At 41.7% G+C, this 20,229-nt stretch overlaps 1 protein-coding gene across 1 annotated transcript; it reads right to left on the reverse strand.

Moving 5' to 3' along the window:
• Window positions 1-6,341: 6,341 nt before the first annotated feature.
• WNT16 (Wnt family member 16) lies at window positions 6,342-19,749 on the reverse strand. The gene is made up of 3 exons (XM_025192514.1): window positions 19,728-19,749; window positions 18,043-18,329; window positions 6,342-7,935 (listed from the first exon to the last, which is right to left on the reverse strand). The coding sequence occupies exons 1-3, from the start codon at window positions 19,747-19,749 to the stop codon at window positions 7,471-7,473; spliced, it is 774 nt and encodes a 257-aa protein (XP_025048299.1). The 3' UTR covers window positions 6,342-7,470.
• Between the last annotated feature and the right edge of the window lie 480 nt (window positions 19,750-20,229).

Here is a 20,229-nt window from a genome sequence, read left to right on the forward strand (position 1 = left end):
TGGCCTCCCTAGCAGGAATTCTGGTGTTCCCTATTGGAAAACTGAAAAATCCCTGATAAAAAAAATCCCACTCACTCTGTAAAATACCCCTAAATCCATGTTCCTCCACAAGTAAAACAAAAGACCACTATAGAGAGACAGAGACAGAGACAGCGATCAGTTGGACAACGTTTTATTGATATATCTACAGTATTAAGGCATGTCTTTTATCATAATAATAAAGTGAACTCTAACTACGTTTCATGAATTCATGAATATATATTTTGCTGCCCTCTCACAGGGGCAATGGCCCCCACACAAGGGGTTTACGGCCCCCCAACAAGGGGTTCATCCCCCACACAAGAGCTACAGCCCCCCAACAAGGGGTTTAGCCCCCCCAACAGGGGATTTGCTCCCCACACAAGGGCTACGGCCCCCACACAAGGGGTACAGCCCCCCAACAGGGGCCATCACCCCCCCTGAATGGCCCACATGCCTCACCCCAGCCCGATTGCAGCCCAACCTGGCCCCATCCCCTGCCAGCTGCTGTAGCCCCTCCAATGGCTGCCCCACCCAGCCTCACCCCCCAACTTGCACCCCCAGGCTCCCATGACTGCCCCTGCAACCCCAGGCACCTTCACTTTAAAAAAAACCAGAACCAACCCCCCCCCCAAAAAAAAAATTGGGGAAAAAAGCCTCTACTTACCTTATAAGCAGGGGTAGGGGGACTCCAGGGCCTCCTGACAGGGCAGCGGAGGGGCAGCAGGGCCCGGGATGGGGCTGCCACCCTGCCCTGCACTGTGCAGGTGGGGCCCCAGTCAGCCGATGGCAATTCCAACTGCCAGTAAGTGCCGGGGGGGGGGGGTGCACACTTATTGTACATGTATTGCACTGCTTCTGTTGCTGTTGGGTTTTTTTTGTGCAAATTTTGCTGGTGTGCTGCAAATTTGCAGTGTGGCACACATTTTAACTTTCACTGCATGCAGTTTGTGGCACTGCAAATCTCTAGGTTTATGAAGCTTCAGGCCACGTCCAGATGAGTAGGGGTGTGCAGTTTATGGCAACACAAATTTATGCAGTGTATGTGCTCGTCCTGGATGTGACCTGCTCATCTAGACATGGCCTGAAGCTTCATAAATTTAAAATCAGCTAGCTATTCTGCACCTATACAGGTAATTTTTAAATTTGCAGCTCTTTGGCACAGGCATCATTTTATATAATCCTAAATTACTACATTGTATACTAGTATGAATATCTTAAGGTTATGCTATTTTAAATGTAGATTTCTAGTGCTGCACAAATAATTGTCTAATACCACAATATACTTCACCTTAAAATGCTGTTTAGAAATAAAAATACTATTGTGTTGTTTTTCAGTGACTCTTTAGTTTCTCAGTTTACAGGACTAGCTGTTGTGTTATCATTTTAGTTATGGAACTGTTTCTCTGTTGCTGACAGGAGGCACAAATGTACCTGTCAGCAAAGAAAGAAAAAGATCATCCACCAGATTATATTGCATTTTTTTTAACTCTTAAGTCAAAGTGTCAAGTTTTTGTGGGGGTTTGTTTTGGTTTGTTGTTGGGGTTTTTTTGCTGTGGAAAACAGAAGTGGTCATAAAAAACTTTTACCAGCTGTTCTCAGAGCTGTTATAGAGAGGTTACAATTTTTAGAGCTGTTAGAAAGAGGTTACAAAAATATTTCCCAATGGTAAGTTGCAAATTTGTGGACATTAAAAATACTACTTTGGCGCACACACATTGGTACTTTGATGATAAAAGAAACCTGATAAACTGATAAATGTTTAAGTCATAATGGGGAAAACTGCATAGCTCTAACAAGTTAACTTCACAGTTGAAAAATGGTGAAACTCTGAGCCAGATTCTGATCTTCTGTATGAAAATAAATTTGTTATTGAACTTCCTAGGGTCAAGTCCAATTACAAATTTAATAAAATGCATAACTACATTATCCATGTAGTTATGACAAGGACTTGGACTTTTATTTGGTTTCTAAGGAGTATATCTAATTTATGTGCATGCTTTTTAAAAGGTAGTAACTCTCCTGGCGTCTTTCTTTATTACAGACCATTGTTGAGAAAACTAGCTAAATGTTAGCTGCCATACATCAGGAGCAAAGCATTTGAATTAGCTGCTTGATTCCAAATTCCAGCCTGGACCAGAATTATCACAAATCACTGTGATCAGATATGGGTAAAATAAATTGCCACGTTTTTAACCCTCCACATAATCCAAAGTACCGATTCTGATCTCTTTCTGTACTGCTGTAAAATGTAAATGAGTTGAATCATAAATATGAGTTAGTGCATTGGAGTGATGAATTTGCTAGCTGTCTGCAAAGAATCATATTTGCTTTCTGGAAATACAAACCACAACATTCCATATTTTAGAAATGCTTTTTTTTTTTAGATTAGTTGATTGATTAGTTATTTTATATTATCACTTGTGTTAAAAAATAAGTAGTGGAATTTAGAAGAATGCTTTTTTAGTGCTGATATAAATATTAAATGATAATATGAAAGTCAGTCACCATGCAGTGGTGCATTTTTCATTATAAGGTGATAAGGAAACAACTGCAGTAACCTAGTAACGGACAGAGAACTGGACTGAGACTCAGCACATCTGGATTCTGTTCCCAGTTCTATTGCTGTCTCCCTTACTTCAAGCAAGACACTTCCCTTTCCTCTGCCTCATGTTTTCCATCTGTAAAATGGGAATAATAACAGCCGTCTTTCATAACACTTTAGATTCTAAGGATGAAAAGAAATTTGTATGTGCTAGCTCTAATTAATCTCAACCATATTTCCTAGTAAGTGCTAACACACCAACAATAAGTGTTGTACCAACACCTATAATTTCTAATTTATCTCTCCTTCTTGAACTCTGCTTTCTAAAATCCTTTCATAGCATTTGATGAAGTGAACTTGGGTTCCTCCCCCCTCTCTCTCTATATATATATGTACACAATTTTATTTATTTAACCTGTAAAGGTACATATCTAGTCTGCCTTGTGACTGACTTCAGGCTAACTACCTATCTCAAATTATACAAGTGTCAAGCAAACCAGCCCTATTTAATTAGGTATATCTCTTTATCTCCCTTCTTTATTTGTGCTTAGATTTTGGAAATGATAGTCTCAAAGAGCAACTATGTATTCCAATTGCAGATGGAAGAATTGTAATGCCATACTGAGGGACTGGACTTGATGACTTGGGGAATCTCTTCCAGTTGCATAGTCCTGCTGTAAAAGTTAATGGACCTGATCCTCCTGAAACAGTCACTGGTTCACCTGTCAGCACTGGCCATGAACAGCCCAGGTCTGGTTCTAAACCCCAGGGCTCTCCAGGGCCAGTGCCCACAATCACCTGGTTGTTGGCACTAGCCTGAGACAGCCCTGGGTCTGGAACCAGACCCGGGGCTGTTTGGGGCTGATGCAGATAATCAGCTGATGGTCAGCACTGTCCCTGAACAGTCCAAGGTCTTGAATAACCTCTAGCCCAATCCTTGGGATCAGGCTGAGAGCAGCTCTGACTCCTCCCTTGAGGCTGCTTATACCCAATCCCTCAGCTGAGGTCTGGGACAGAGCTGTCTCTTGCCTGACCCACAGGTACAATTTGGATATGAGGAATTATATGCACCAACCTAAACACTACATTCTGCTGTGCATATCCAGTATGGCAAAACTCACAATGCTTGGGGCGGGGCATAAAATTCCTCAGATCCCAATCACACCATTCTTCTAATATCTGCCAGAGGCCCAAGTGAAATGTGTATATGGATAACACACCCCTTCCACTCCCCACCCCCAATTACTATAACATCAATAATTTGAGGTGTTAAGTGCAAAAACACCTATACACAATTCACAAGAATCATAGAACTGAAAGGGACCTGTAAGATCCTCAAGTCCGGTCCCCTGCCATGGGCAGGAAGTTATTGGGCTCAGATGAGCTCGACAAGGTACCTGTCCAGCCTCATCTTGAATACCTCTAAGGAGAGTGATTGCACCGTCTGTGCTGGGAGTGTGTTCCAGGTTCTGGTAACCCTTACAGAGAAGTTTTTCCTTATGTCCAACCTGAAGTTACTATTAGTTTATGCCCACTGGTCCTCGTCCTCCCTTGAGGTGCCCTCCTGAATAGTTGCTCTCCTAGTTCTTGATGCTCCCCTCTGATGTGCTTGTAAGCAGCTATCAAATCACCTCTCAGCCTTCTTTTGCTCAGACTGAACGGGCCCAGTTCCCGGAGTTGCTCCTCATAGGGCCTACCCTCCATGCCTTTAACCATACAAGTGGCCCTTCTTTGTACCCTCTTGAGCTTATCCACATCCTTCTTAAAGTGCGGTACCCAGAACTGGGCAGAGTACTCCAGCTGAGGCCTCCAAGATGAACCCAGAGATTTCAAACAGAAATCCATAGTACCAAAAACATTTCTGATTTGCTATGGTCTTTCTGAGTTCTTTGCAGCAGAAGAATTCCTCTTATTATTTTTCCTTAGTCAAAAATTAAGTGAAAGCTAAAAGCTGGCTTTTTCTGAGGTGTGCCTTGAATATAAAAAGGCTGAGAACCACAAGTTTAATACTCTGGGATCTGGACCCAGAGTTTTAACTATTAAATTTAAACTATTAAAACAATTAAAATTAGGTATTCATCCCCCAAAGTAGTTTTGGAGATCTTACCCTACCATCCCTATTTGTTTTTAAAAATGACTGTTAGTGTAAGAAATGTCCATAGGTAAAATCCTAGTCTTAGTAAAGTCAGTGGGGATCTTGCCATTTGCTGTAATGAGCAAGGATTCTTCTGTACCATAAATGAAAATACAAAAAAATCTCACTAAGTTGATAATTAAAAAAAATCCAAACAGCAGTTTCTTGACAATGTGTCATAATTGGTATATTAACTGAAGTATATAAAAATCCCCTGAAAATAACAAATAAATCATTTATGTACTTGCTCAAATAATTTTTCCCCTGCACAAGCAAATTAAAGTCAGTTTAAAACTACTCCAATAGGAAGAGACTTAATGAACAAATGTCAGAGGTAATCTTATCATGCTAGTTCTGGGAACTTAATACAGGGGTCTTCGAACCTTTAACATAGCTTTCATAATTTAAATATTTACAAAATATAATTTTTTGTCTTATCATGTAACAAAACAAAGCCTTGCGCACACTGCTTTTAAAGCCAGTTTTTAAAATTACATTAAAAAAATGAATGCTTTGCCTGCACATAAAAATCAAATGGGACCAAAAATATAAAACTGTTATTGGTAATAGCTTAAATATTTTAATGGTGCGAGCCAAGCTATACAAGACATTATGAAGAGAAACTGCCTTTAAAGCAACATTGGTTGTGGAACAAATTAATGAAATGTTCTAAGTACTGTACTTACTAAAAAGGCTGAAAAATAAAGTTCAGGTTTTGACGTTTCTTTCCCTTTTTGACAAATTTCTTTGGTCTGTATTCCGCATTGGAGTGTGGATGGGCACAGAGAGAAAAAATGCTAAGCTACTACCTGCTGACAATAGTGATTCATTAATCACAGGCCACCAATGAAGGAAGCAGTGGGGCTGAAGGCTGGTGGACTGGCCACACCAATATACCCAATGTAGGCTAAGTGCAGGCAGTCAAAAAGCCTGAGTCAGAACCAGTTCAATCTAGGCAGCTTCCTCCAAGCTGTGTAGGTTGAACTGATAACCAACTGAGCTGACATTCAGCTTTCACCTGGGACATGTGGGAGAGATCTGCACTGACCCAGGCCAGCAGGCAGGGGGGGACTACAGCATGTCTCCCAGCCTGCCAGCCATTGCCAGCCCAGACAACCCCCTGCTGTCCCCCCACAGCCCCCTGTCCAGTTGGTCCACCTTGGGGGAGCCTCCCCCTCAGGCAGCTTCCCATTGCCTGAGTTCCCCAGCCCAGGCAGCCCTGGGGACCTGAGGGGAAGCTCCCTCCCTTCTGTGGCAGCTGCTGAAGCAATCGGCAGGTGAGAAGGGGGAGGGGAGAGGGCTTCCAAAGGTCAAAAAGCCCCCACCACAAGGGCTTTCCTTCCCCTCATGTGCTGTGTAGACCCTGGCTAGGGAGGTCTGGGGGTCTGTTCCCCTGCCCCCCATCCCTATGGGCTGAAGGATGCAGGCAGGCAGCAGGCTAAGGAGCAGAGTGATGAAGAAGTCATTGCTCCAGTGGAGCAAACAGCACAGCCCAGGGCTGAAAAGTATCCTGGGATGCTGGAGGACTGTGAGTTAACTTGAACCTGGAAGGGAGCTGAGACAGAAGTTCCATAAACCAGTTTGACCTAAATCAGTTAAGTTTGATACTACATCCAACCAGGTTTATTTTAAACTGGTTTTGGCTTTTGAAAGTAGTTTATGTGCACTGAACTTCTGTTCTGTTACAGGCTTAAACCAGTTTCCAATCACGTAAGCCAGTTTATGGGTATGGGACCTTAAGGATCTGGCTGCAGGAGATTTTGTTTCTGATACCAGAACACATTTCTGTCCCAGACACCTGCCCCTCCTTTTAGTTCTTCTAAGCATATTTGAGCCTGGGAAACTTCTAAACATGGTTACTATTATATATACCGGGGGTTCCCAAACTCTGGCATGTGCGCTCCTGGGAGTATGCAAGGCATCTCTGGGGGGGTATGTGGGAGATATTGTGTAATGGCAGATTAAATTTTCATTATAATAACAACTGGCATTTAAGGAGTTAAAATATATGCTGATAGGCATTTGTGGGAGCTGGTAAATCTGGAAGGGGATATGTAATACGAAAAAGTTTGCATTTGCATTTAGTGGAAGGTACTACAGCATCTTCTACCTGGCCATGCATGGCACAAACCCAAACATACCATTGTTCCCACCAACCATGGGGGCTCCATTGGCTTTACTTACATTGCTGAGCTTCTTTATAATATGCAGTAGGGTAGCCTCTCTGCACACTTGCTTTGCAAACACTGTATACTCAACTTAGAGCTTTGCTACATTTCTTTCAGCAGTTTACAGGAAGGAGTCACACGTGTGAATCTATCCTGTGGACAGCCTCCATTCTTAAAAATATGGGAGAAAGGATTACATCTGACACCTTTTAAGTGTCCAGTATCCTTGCAGCCTCTAACTACTAAGATCTCCTTGTATTTACTCCACCATATAACACTTTTAATACTGTTCTTGATCCTAACTGTGTCATGGCTGTTGCTCACTTCAAAAGTTTAATATCTGCTGTTAGCCACACTGATGCATTGATATACATCATCTAGCTACCCAGACACTTTAGAGAACCAGAAGTTTTTTGCTGTGGCTTCTATCACTTTGTGCAGGCTACTAATCATCTTGCAATTCTTTTTTAGTTAATAGCCAAACTATCTGAAATACAGCACTTCTTTAATCGCTCAGACAAGCCACCGTCCTTGCAAGTCCCACACAGGAAAAATAAGTACCACTTTGTAGCATGTTTTTGTTTTGTTCCCCAAGGTAGCTGGGCTTATTTGCAGGTATGTACATCAGTCATGCTTTCACACCGCCTACATCGTACGTAGCAGCACCAAACAAACTTGCATTCACATCTTTCCACATGCCTGACCACATGGGTGTTGTAGCCACGCCCACAGCAGAGAAGATTGCATCCATCAGGGCCCTCTGATGTACGGTTGCATTCCCTTCCCCGTGTCCCACGGATCCCCAGTTTACGATCTTCAACACAATAATTGGGAGACTTGTTTATGTAGAGTAGATCTTCTTTGCGGACAGGTATTTTTCGATGGCTTTTTTCTTTCCTGAGGATCTTTTTTTTCAGTCTGTCCGATATCTGTATACTGTTTTCATATTTATCCTTTAAAAAACGGCCAACCTTTTCAAATGGTGACATAGTTTTCCAACAAGTTTTCACAGCACAGGACCCAGAAACTCCATGACAGCGACAGTCCACTGACATCAACTTTGCTACAGCCTGAAAACAAGTCGGGAACATTATTTAGGCTTATTCTCCATTCACTAGGAAAACTTCTGGGCAATGATGATCCATAAGCTTCTAACAACTTTGGCTAGGATGATTATCCCTATTTGACCAATGGGGAAACAGGATATATAGATAGGAATACATTTTACAAAGTAATCTCTCATTCTGAGTGTCCAGTTTGAGACACACCCACAGTCTGTTTCAGAGGTGCTGAACCTGAGTACATGGGCAAGGCCAAACAAGTTGTTAGGCTTCTAATAGTAATAGTGAAAATTTATATTTAGGTCTTATTTCGTACCCTGAAGGATTCCAAATTACTAAAAAGTATGCTTACTTCATTGCTTTTCTCACCACTGAAACACAGCCATCTCTTGGGGAAACATGGTGGTAATATTCAACCATGCAGATCTGAATGGAAGGGGATTTATAGTATCTAAATACATGCAGCTCATTTAGATTCAGTCGTCTGGGGACAGTCCCTGGTGATTATCATATTTGCAGAATCAAACTTACTGTTGAGAAAGGTAGGGTAGGTTTGCTATACCTGCCTTTTGTTTTAAATGTAATTTTTTTCCAGTCACACAAAAATTAGTTAGTACATTTTCATAGTCTCACATAGATTTTCTTATATTTTTTAATATTTTATAGATATTAGCAGAGTTAATGTTTTCATATTTTGAAAATGTGTCTCCTTAGAGAGGAATAAGTTAGAAATCCTTGTAGGCGCAATACCTAGACTTCTGCAAACCTGTCTGCAGGGCAAAGTGTGTCTATAGCCTTTATTAGACGTCTGCAGCAGACAAGAATTTGGGCAGTTTATATTGGAATTGGCATTAAAAACTGTGGACTAAAAGTAGTAACTTCCTATATCTAGGACTGCAACTCAGAGCTTCAGCTGATAATGAATGTAAGAGATTCAGAGGAAACCATTATAGATGGTTATAATATACAAGTAAACGATTAGGTTTCTTTATTGACACATTTGATGCACAGCTTCAAAAAAAGATCTGTACAATACATACACTTAACAAAATGAGAAAGTAACTTAAAATCTTTTTTTTAATCTCTACATTAACAGTCCCTCATATGGAGGCACTGTTCACTGGTGTAAAAAGCCCACTTTTGTGCCCAGCTTTTTTTCCCTGCACCTTGCTTCCAGCAATAAATGTATGCATCTTTAATCACTAAAATGGATATAGATGAGCTTTTGTTTCAAAGCACTGTTTGAAGAGTTTAGAAGGGCTATATTTTAAGATAATTACCACTGGAACCAGAAGCTTCTCTTTAAAATCTTTATGCAAAGTAGATACGTTTTAATATGTGCTTTAACAAAGGTTAAAAGAGAATGTACTCCTCATAGAAACTAAGCACAAAAAGGACTTCAGGCCAAGCCTAAATGACAGGAATCAGCCAGTCAAATGGTGTGTTTGGACATCTTTACGAATAATATTCTGATCTTAGAAAAAAAAAAAAACACACACAACTGTACCGGAACAACCACTTTGGCATAAAAACAGAAGGAAAACTCTTCCTTCTAAGACCCACTTCCTTCACAACGTTCACAAATACTAACCCCAGTCAATCATATGCCTTCCTCACCCCACCATTTATAAGAGGGGAGAAGTAGTAATTTAACACCTTCCTCAGAGCTTCTCAGAGAACCTCCCCACCCAGGATTTGTTCTAGGCCATGTTACTGCAGGTAGATAAAGCCTTGCAGCCACTCAGAGTCCGGTGGCTTCAGTGGCAGAGGGACACCCACATGAACAAAGTGACAACCAAGAACTGTCTTTATTTGTGCCTTATCAGTACCAGCTCCTTCAAAGTACAATAGATAATAAGGAATTGTGGACACAGAACAGAAAAATGATCCTTTCTGTTTTAAAGGTTATGCTGGGACTTTACAACATGGTTATTTGGCTGGTGCTCTACAAACATTCTTAAAAAATAAATAAATCAATATTTATATTAAAAAACCAACCATATTTGCTTGGACTTGCATATTATTTGGCAAACGAATAGAAAATTGCTAGTCGGTTGAGGTTACCAGCAAAGACAAACAAACAAGACATTCACAGAGCCATTACAGAGGAAGAGTCTGTGTGCACTACCAAAAACCATTAGTTTCTACAGACTGCCCCTACTGAAGTGAAAGGAGGGCAGAAGTAGAAGCCATTTAAGATCCCGTGGGCCACAACTGGAGAAGGGAGCCACCCAGGATCCAAAATGACAACAATGGTAAGCACACCCAAACGGCAGAAGTGGGGTACAATCCATACCCCAAAGCACTCCTGGGTCCTGCAGATTTGCTATTCTGCTCGAGTAACATGCTAAAAATCACTAATACAATTACCGCATATATTTATGTTTTTTAGGCACCACCTCATTTTAATATTTATTCCTACAGTTGTAATTGCAGAAATACAATTGTTTCTTCAGAATCTGTTTTTAAGGAATGATTGGGCAGTCATGTTCAGCATTAAGACTCCACTGAGACGAGAGATTTGGCTTTGAAAGGAAAGGGCCCTTGTTACAATATAAATAATCTGGCAACAAATAAAAGTGGTATGGAAGAAGAGAAACAAGACATGGAAGATGTCACAGCCACTTACCAAGAGCATAGTCCTAACTACTGCTGTTCCTTGCTAGCTTGTAGTATGGTTGTGCAGAGTTCCCAAGAAGATTGAGATCAAGTTGTGTTATATGTTATACAGACATAACCTATATTTTTGCATCATATCCTATGAAGTGTAAATAATGGAAGAAAGTGTGGAATTTACACAGTTCTTTTGGGGAATGTGTCCTTGCATACTTGTCACAAATCAGGCAGGGTGATTCTGCTGGATGAGCTAAAATTATCCAGATATAGGCTGTGATGGGCACTAGGCACAGTTCTTAGTTATTTGAAGCTATTTGCACAACTTCTATCATGGGCAAGCAGTTTGGCAGGCTACTCCTAGAGTCACCCTGTGAGAGAAATCCAACAGAAATTACAGATCGGTTGCTATCTTGCTTTGTTGTGGGTTGTTGCTTCTCAACCGTTGGTTTGTCAACACAGACGCCTTTCAAATTGGATGTTGACATCTCTTTATACCATTTGTACTGGCGACTATGGTAACAGTTGCTTTCCTTTAGCTGACCATAAAACATGGCCTTGCAGATTCTCAAGTCAGCCATATGAACAAAGGTGTCCAACCAGTAAAGCTGAACTTATGAACATAAAAATTTAAATGCTGAACATCTGACAACTAAGGATTTTGATACTGGGAAGGTTGTCCTGCTGTTTAATCTCAAAAACAGGCTGAAGACAACTCTGTCAGTTCCAGTTGCACTTTAAGTGGTGGCAGTATGTCTCCATGTCTAACAAGGTAAGAGAACTGACAGCACAGCTGCCCAACTGTAATGTATAAATTCATATCTCTGCAGTCCTACAGTTGATAGAACACCATTCTAAAATACACATTTCATTAGTCCCCCTTATTAAAAGGGGACTAATAAAATCACAAAGTCACTTTTATATGGTAGCTCATCTTGTATGCGAAACCTCTACTTGAATTTAAGGAGTATTGTTAAATTGTAATAACCAGATAGACATGTGCAGCCTTCAGCATAGATTATGGCAGTACTTCAGTTTTCCTTAAACTGATTGTAAAACCTAAGTAATAGTCTGCATAAGCAGAGAGATGAACTAAATGTCAAAGAGGAGCTTTCTGGTGAACAGTTCTGCTACTTTACATGAAATGCTGCTGCTACTGAAGAACTACAGGCTGGAAAAAAAAAAACCCAACAGCAAACAAAAAACCAACACTTTCCTTCAGTGCAAAACTGAATAAATGTTGTCAGTGTCACAAGATGCCTCTACTGGCACAGCCAATAAAAACCATGGAGAAAAAGCATGGAAGCCAGAACACATCCTTCTTTGGCACCATTTGTGACCAAAAAGTGGTCCAGTATCTTGCCATTTTCCACTACTCAGCCATCATCCCATTATGGCAGCACCAAATGACACCTCTGGATGTGGAACATCCAAAGGTGAACACACATTTTTAGTCCCTCATGATTTACAGTGCCAAAAGCTTTAAGGTTAGGTCAATGAATGCCATGTAAAAATTATACTTTTGTTTCTGAAACTTTTCCTGAAAGTAATGATCTTTGTGATGAGAAGCAGGAGCTGGAAAGAAGGAACTCCATACAGGCAACCCGTGCTTAGCGCTCTTACTTGGTCCCTGAAAAAAATCCAGCGTTAAGTGAATCGAGCATTAAGCAAAACCAAACATACGGCAACCGCAAGTGTTATAGCAAAACTTGCTGAGCACTAAGTGAAATCAGGTATCAATTTCAAATGAGCGTTATAGTGAAACAGTGCCAAGCTAAAAAGCATTAAGAGGGGGTTGCCTGTAGTAGAACTTCACAGGACTACAAAGGCCTGCTCTAAGGATTATGTTCCAGGTACTTTACAAAGTTATTGAAGAGAATGCAGGGTCTGTTCCTTTGCTGGAGTAGAAGGAAGCTAAGTTTGCCACATGGTGGACAAACTACAGACTTCCATTGTAAATACTTGAAGAGGATCAAACTGTCAGACTAGTGATGGACTTCAAAGAGCTTGTGGGACCTATAAAGATTTCAGACACCATTCCACAGAGCCTAAGAAAATCAAATCCATGAAGAGGAGAGAAGAGCACTAGGTGAGTGGGTTTATGTGCATGCAGAAAATTGTATCTTTGAAGCTTATGCTAGTAACAGCTAAAACTTGACGTAGGGAAACCTGAACGTGCTGAAGTCTTGAAAATGATTTTTGCTGCCGTTTCAAGAAGTAAACAGTTATATATATATATATATATACACACACACACACACACACACAAATCTACTACATATTTTCGTTTAAATGATTTCTTGTTATTCTCCCATCGGACAGTATTTATTAACATGAATGTTTGTATACCTATATATCCTATCCTATCCCTAAAAGCCTAACCTTTGTGCTGTGGAACATGAAAAAGTTAAAGGGAAAGAATGACTATACCTGACATTAGCTTTTTTTCCTTCTCAAAGCATGTTACACAAATTATAGGCCTTAATCTTGAGACTTTATACACATTTAACTTTACACATACACTCGCACAGCCTCAGTAAAAGGAATGATACTACACGTGTTTGAGGACTGCTCAATTCATCTGTGTAACCCCAGTTCTCCCCTCTACTGCAACCAGTGGGTACATCTCCACAAGATGTTTACTACACAGTAGAATAGTTAGCTGTGCAGTAAATACATTGGTGTCTACACATGCACCTCTGTTAGGCTGGAGTAAACCAATTTACTCTACAGCAGGATAGCATCTGTATTTACAAGTATTATCCTGCTGTGGAGTAGAAGAAGAAAAAACAAAACAAAAACTCTGCAGCAGTGCACATGTAGACGCTGTTCCAGCTAGCAGGGGCACAAGGGTGCTTCAGTGTGGAGGTTGCCTGCCAACTATCCCCACATTGAAAACACCTTCATGCCCCAGCCAGCCCCTCCATAGCACATTGAGCCACAGGGAGCAGCCTGGGCTGGCAGGCTCTAAGCCCCCTGCCAGCCAGGGAGGCTCTGACCTAGCTCAATATGCTGCACTCCCAGGAACACATTCAAATGTCAATACACTCCAGAGCTTATTGTTTTGTGTTAATTGCACATGTAGACATGCAATTACCTAAAGACAGTGAGTACCTAAATGCTTTTTTTCCCACCTCCCTGCATCATCCCTTATGATACAGGATGCTTCATCTACATCTCCCAAAACAAAGAAACTGTAAAAACAGTACTTATAAAATCCAATTTCAAGAACAAGCCATCATGAAATAAAGTTCTATAACAAAAGCCAAACTTTTTAAAGTTTGATTGCCTAATAGTGCTAGCTCCAAACAGGCCTGTATGTCTATGGAGCACTCTGGTATGTTGTGTAGCTATACTAGGTTGGATCCTGGAAGCAGTATGGTTGTATCAAACAGAACTCCATCTGAATTAGTTGGTCCATGCCACTGCAGTTATACTGCTTCCGATTCTGGATCCAACACAAGCATCTCTCCACACTGAGACATTGCACCATGTGGGCACACCATATATGGCAAGGGATCTGCAGACTTCTTTTCTTTTTCCTATTGAAATCCAAAAGAAAACCTAAGGAAAATAAAGTGCTGGCTCCCTAGAGGGCTGCTGGCAAGAGGGCTGCTGACCTGCCCCTTGCTGCTGATTGGCTGTGAGGGCTGCTTGTCATGTGGCCTGGCCCCTCTCCAATCGGCAGTGAGTGGCAGGCCTGCATGACAGACAGCCCTTGCAGCCAGTCAGTGATGAGGGGCAGGGCCGCATGGTAAGCAGCCTGCATAGCTATCATCTGAGTGGCAGGGGCACCAGGGCCCCCCGGCCAGAGCCATGGGGAGTGGGGGACAGGTTGCCTGTTGTTTTCTGCCTGCAAAGTGGCTGCCAGGCCCTCCTTGTGACCCCTAAAATCAGGGGGCAGCCCCCTCAAATTTGGTAGGTCCTGATATATGGCCCTCATTTAGTATCATCAGGTCACATCACAAGTGACAAAGTATATCTGTCCTGCGAGATGTGGTAGAATTATTTCCCCCCCACTTCATTCAGATATTTCCAGGAGCAATGATTTGAAACCAACTCTCCCATATCCCAGGAAAGTGGGATAACCACCAGGCTGCAAATTCAAAGCATCTCCTTCTCCCCATCTGGCCCAAAGAATATTTATAGAAAGTGGAACAATTCCCATATGCAAAGTTAAGGAAATCCTACCCTAGAATAGTGGAGGGGTTTGAGTACTGTTTTGGAATATGGGATAAGTTTGAGCCTCCTCAGAAAGAGGCAGAAATTGACCCTGCATCTATCACATCCTGGATGAACACAGGCCCCAGTCCAGTAGGTGTGCTCTAGGACTGCCTACTGGATTGGTCCTGAAGGCATCAACTCCCCTATTTTGTGGATACCGATAGGATTTATACACAAGCTAGGTACACAGCCACTTGGTGCCATCCAAATGTACACAGCTTTAGACATACTTAAAGAACTTTAGCTGGTGTATCTAGGGCAAGGGGGGTGCTTAACAGGGGTTTAGAGGATCAACATTTGGGACTTGGGCTCATAAAGTAGCAGTTTCCTCACTTCAGGCAGCTTCCCACATCATGTGCTGGCTATTGTGGATCCCACTTTTAGACTTTTAAGAGTATGTCTATCTGCTTTCATGGCACTCCTAGGGCACCACTCTAAAGCATGACCTGTCCCCCAACCTCTCCCCACTACTCCAAGGGTGGCTCCCACTGTTGTTGATTGTGGCCCTGTGGGATCCCCTCCACAATGTCTTCCTCTTCTTATTTCCAAGTTTGACAATACGCAGAACCAGAGGCAGCAGTGGATGATAAAGCACCAGAAAAAATAGTTGCCAAGATTCATAGTACACATTATATGGAAATCTACAATCTAATTAAAAATGGTGATTTTACTTGATTTTAGTCATCCTGCATATAGTATTTTAAACAGAGGATTTCAGTAACCTGATCCTGTTGATGTAGGCTTGAGTGATCTACCCAAGATGGACAGCAGAGAATTAAAATCTTTATCTCCCAAGCTGCAGACTCTGACCCTGCAAAATCTGAGCTACCCCTCTTCCATGATCCTCAAATCACAGAATCCTTCCTCTACTTTAAGTTCAACATCTTGGTGAAACTATGGGATAGAGAAACTTAAAAATAGGGCTCCGACTTGAGATGGGAAAGGAATGGGAGAATTTTACGCTTACCAAAATCAATATAGAGAGCTGTTCCAAACAAATGTAGTTACGTAAATTCCAGAAGTACTGTCTTAAAGACTCTTCTTTTTGTAAGAAATACCATCATGTTTCTGATGCCTTTCATTATGAAAGGTCATAGGATAGTAATACATCTCCGAAAACATCCTTGCCCCAGAACAATAGTTTCAATTCTTTCTAACAATCTTTTTAAGGATTCTGAAACTAAGAAAGAATCAGAGCAACTTGATGCTAAATTTTAGCCTTGGTAATATCAATAGCTAGGATTTCCAACAACAATAGGAATGTTGCTTTCTCTTTCACTTTGGACAACAGCCGCGGTATTTGCTTTATCCTACAGTTTGCAGCTATGTTACAAACTATTTATTTTATTGGAAGTCATCAAATGTTCTGCATATTTCCTTTGTGGATATTTAAAAACAAAGTACATTGCTGCAAGAAATATGGCTGAAGAACTTTAGATGTTTCAAAGTCATTTAATTTACTATAAACTTAAGAATGAGAGCATAGCAGTATATGCAAATACATGTTAATGGTGCACATCAAATTATCCTGTTTACTGGAAAATAAAAGTTTCCCCTCCAATTAGCATGGGGCAAAAGCCCCTTGTCTTATATTTGCATACAAAATAGAGTCGGGGGGGGTAGGGAGTGGGAGAAAGAGGAGCAGGTAGCTACTACAGCTCTGACTCTGGCCCTGAGCCTGGGTCAGAGTCAGTGTCAGACCCACAGCAGCTTCCTGCCCTCTCTTCTGCAGCTTCTGCCCCCCCTGGCCTCCTGCACCCCACTCCCACCCTCTTACTGTCAGGCACACCTCAACTTCAGGTTGGGCTAGAGTGTCACCTGGGCACAGACCACATGGAAACTGCTTACCCTGTCCAGCCAACTCAGCAACACCAACACTGCTGCATTGCCTGCCTGGCCAAATCAGCAATGCCAATACTGCTGCATGGCCAGGCAAGGGCTGGACTTCCATGTGCTGTGCTCGTGGACAAAGCAGTCCAAGGAGTTTCTGACAGTAAAAAGGGAGGCAAAGTCTGGGGAGTTGGGGAGGCAGGACGGGGCAGAGACTGGAGAGGTGCAGGAAGGCTGCAGGTGGGGGGAGGGGGGGGGAGGCAGAAGGCAGAGGGGCTACCTGGCCCTCCCCTGCACTCCAGCCACTGCTTTCTCTGTTGTAGCAGACGGGTGATCCTGACACCCCTCCTAGCTTGGCAGGTGCCCTTCTTGTGCAGCCCTAGTTATGTTACTGTTTTGGTGTCTTTGTCCTATGCTGTACTGAAGAAGAACAGCATTCTGTAAGGTCCTGTGAGCTCTAGGTTTCCCACTGGCCTAGATTCTGACACCTTCACACAGAATTACACCTCACTCTGGAAACCATCCTACTGATTTCAGAGTCAGATATTATCCAGAATGACTAGGGGTTGGAGAACCTAAACATCTGCAGCAAGATTTGGCAAAACTGACTAGCTTTATTCCAAAACTGTGATCCAAATGTCAGCTGTTACTTAATCCCATTAATCGTTTCCCACCTTGATTTTAGACGTTGCTAGCTCAGAACTACCCCTGTTCAAGTAGCCAGAAACCAATCAAGACTCCAGAAATAAAGAGGTTCCTTTACCTCAGCTTCCCAAGGAGCTCAATCCAGTAATGTTCTCAGAGCCTGCTTAACAATGATGAGATTAGGCAAAATAAAAGTTGTAGCTCCTTATTTTACAAATAGGTTGTGGTAGTACTAGCATCAGCCTTATGTAGTAGCCTGTTTACAGCACTCACCCAGGGATCTCTCAGAATCAGGCCCTATATAATCATCACCTGCTTGAAAGTGGTCTTTTTATAACAGCATGTAGTTCATCATGAACAACAAACAAGACAGCATTTATATAATAACAGAACATCACTCAATATCAGAAAGGACAAAAAAATGCAGCTCTCTCTAAAGAACAGAAAAAAGAAATCAAGCCCTAACCATTCTTCTGAGGAGGAAGTGGTTAAAACTCACTAGACAATGGACATCCAAGATAAATGTCTTAATTGTACTCATTTTGTGAGGTTTTATTTATTTAACTGTGAAGCAAGATGGACAGAAAGTAATATAGGTTTCAGCTTTGAATTTAACTGCTTTTGAGGTGTTAACCTGATTCTTGCCCTTAGCCCAATCTTCTTGCCCTTAGCCCTGATTCTTGCCCTTAGCCCAATGCCTTAGATCCATACTTGTCGTCAGGATCTTGCCTAGTCATACTAATGCTGTTTTTGGCAGCGTAATCTAAGGAGTCTTTGGTTCCAAGTGTAAATTGTCGTACATACCTGCCTTCCAGCCTCATTATTGTGCAGATTCATTGCCAGTAGTCCACTCCCATCTTTTCCAGTTATGTTCTTGGTAGGGCCATCTAGGAACTTTTTGCTAAATGACATTCCATAATGAATATCATCAGAGCAGCCACCCCAGTGCCAGCCTTCACTGGCTGAGCCACCATTCTGCAATTTGGTATCGCAAGAGCATTCAGTCATATTTCCTGCACTGCATGATCGAGTCACAGAATGCACAAGGCCTGCTGCTGTCACTGCATATATAAATGCAGTCTCCTTGGTGCCTATAAAAGAATGCATGGAAATGTTAATTTAGATATGAACCACACCATCCTTTTGCTACTTTTCACAGCTGGCTTTTAGGAGCAAAATCTCATAAGGTATTTATTCAATGGAAATAAATGTACTCTCCAGGATCATTATAACCCAGTTCATGAAGTTACTTTGTTTTAATGGAGTGGCCACTCACACCCAACAAGACTTCATGGATATATGAAAAGAGACTATTCATACAAGTTAGATGATGTTTTGCAGGGTTGCGTCATTAATTTTATGTTACTACAAAATCATCTAGAGTGCATGTTATTTTGGTAACTACTTGAAGAACTAGTCAGAAAATGGATTTTTCTTGCCATAGACAATTTCAAAAATATGTTCCAATGGAAAATGCTTTTGCTACCTACACTGCTTTTCACCATTAATATTCATTTGAATACGTAAAAAGAGATGCTTCCGATTAAGGAGAGACGCCAAGCTTTGAATGCCTTTGTACCAAGCTAGACCCTACTATCCTGAGTGAACAACCTGGAAGCTGTTCCAATTATAACAAAAGTTGCGGGAAGTTGAAAATACAACTATGAGAGCTACATGGGTATTTTGATCACAAATCTGTTAGTCTACTATGCTGGAGGGAAAGCATAAAAATCCTGGGGCTACCTTTGTCCTAGTGGAAGCTTATCCGTATGCCAAGGTGACCCTATAATTTAAAAAAGTGTCTACAGGATCACTGTCTTCATTTTGGGTCCATGGGACTAGTCACACAGATTAAAGCTTCTTTTAAACAGATGTCCTTGAAGCATCCTTTCAGAATTTGCAACAATGTTTTACTTATATTTTGTTAATTGCTTCATTATATTACACCAGAGTTAATATTACATAGAAACAAAATGCAGTCTTGAAATATTAAATGAGGACCTCATCGTTATCTCTGGAAGTCCCTTCCAGCCCTACTTCTGCAAGATTCTAACAGAGCTGGGTGTACTGGTGCCTTGTATGAACAGCATAAAGATGTAAACACTTGAAGCAATGCGATTATACTTAAAATACACTGTAGTAAAGCTTATGTTACAATAATCTAGATGAATTCTTAATGAACTGTTAGCCCAAAGCAGCAGCCCTCTGTAACAATGCAAATCACACACATACCTGACAGTTTGCAGAAGCATTTGCATGGAGGTCAGTGAGGCACTACATGGCTTTAGCATGCAGGAGGTGCTTCCTGCAACACCAAGTCCTGTGATATTTGCACCTAATATAAGCAACTTGCCCCTACTCTGGGCTTCATATAGTCAGTTTCCACTGCCTTTGCATACAGGTAAGGACAGGCTCCTGTTTAAAGGTCTCACTTACCCGAGGCCTTAAATGACAGGTACAGAGAATAGCTTTTATATATTTAACATTACTAAGGTATTTGATTGGTAGCATCGTTAAGTGGTACAACTGCATTGGAAGCAAACCGACATACAAGTCCATCATCAAACGTCTGCTTTTCCTTATTTGTATTGGGGGGATAAAAAGTGGGAAGACAAAAAAAAATGCCAAACACAGGGGTGCTGGAGCACACAGGACTGGCACACTTACAAACCACTAATCAAGAAGAGGTTGCTCTGGCTCCGGTGTCAGGAGGATGGGAGAAGACCATACCCCCAGGAATATTTTGCGCAGCACAATTTCAGAGGACCTAGAAAGTCGGGACAACCTTTACGGCAGTACAGGTTTCCCTCAACAACCACGGGTTCGAGTATCCACACTTAATACTCTGCATACCATTTTGGCTACCACAGTATACAGTTTGGAGCAGCCACGGTTTTCTGTGGCTGTACATCAGCCCACCACTTGCCATTTCCACCCCTAAGCCATTACGTCTTGCCAAGCACAGGATCCTGAGCCCCGCAGTTGGCCAGG

The sequence above is a fragment of the Alligator sinensis genome, unplaced genomic scaffold (genome assembly GCF_000455745.1).
Source record: "Alligator sinensis unplaced genomic scaffold, ASM45574v1 scaffold217_1, whole genome shotgun sequence".
NCBI classification, from domain to species: Eukaryota; Metazoa; Chordata; order Crocodylia; family Alligatoridae; genus Alligator; species Alligator sinensis.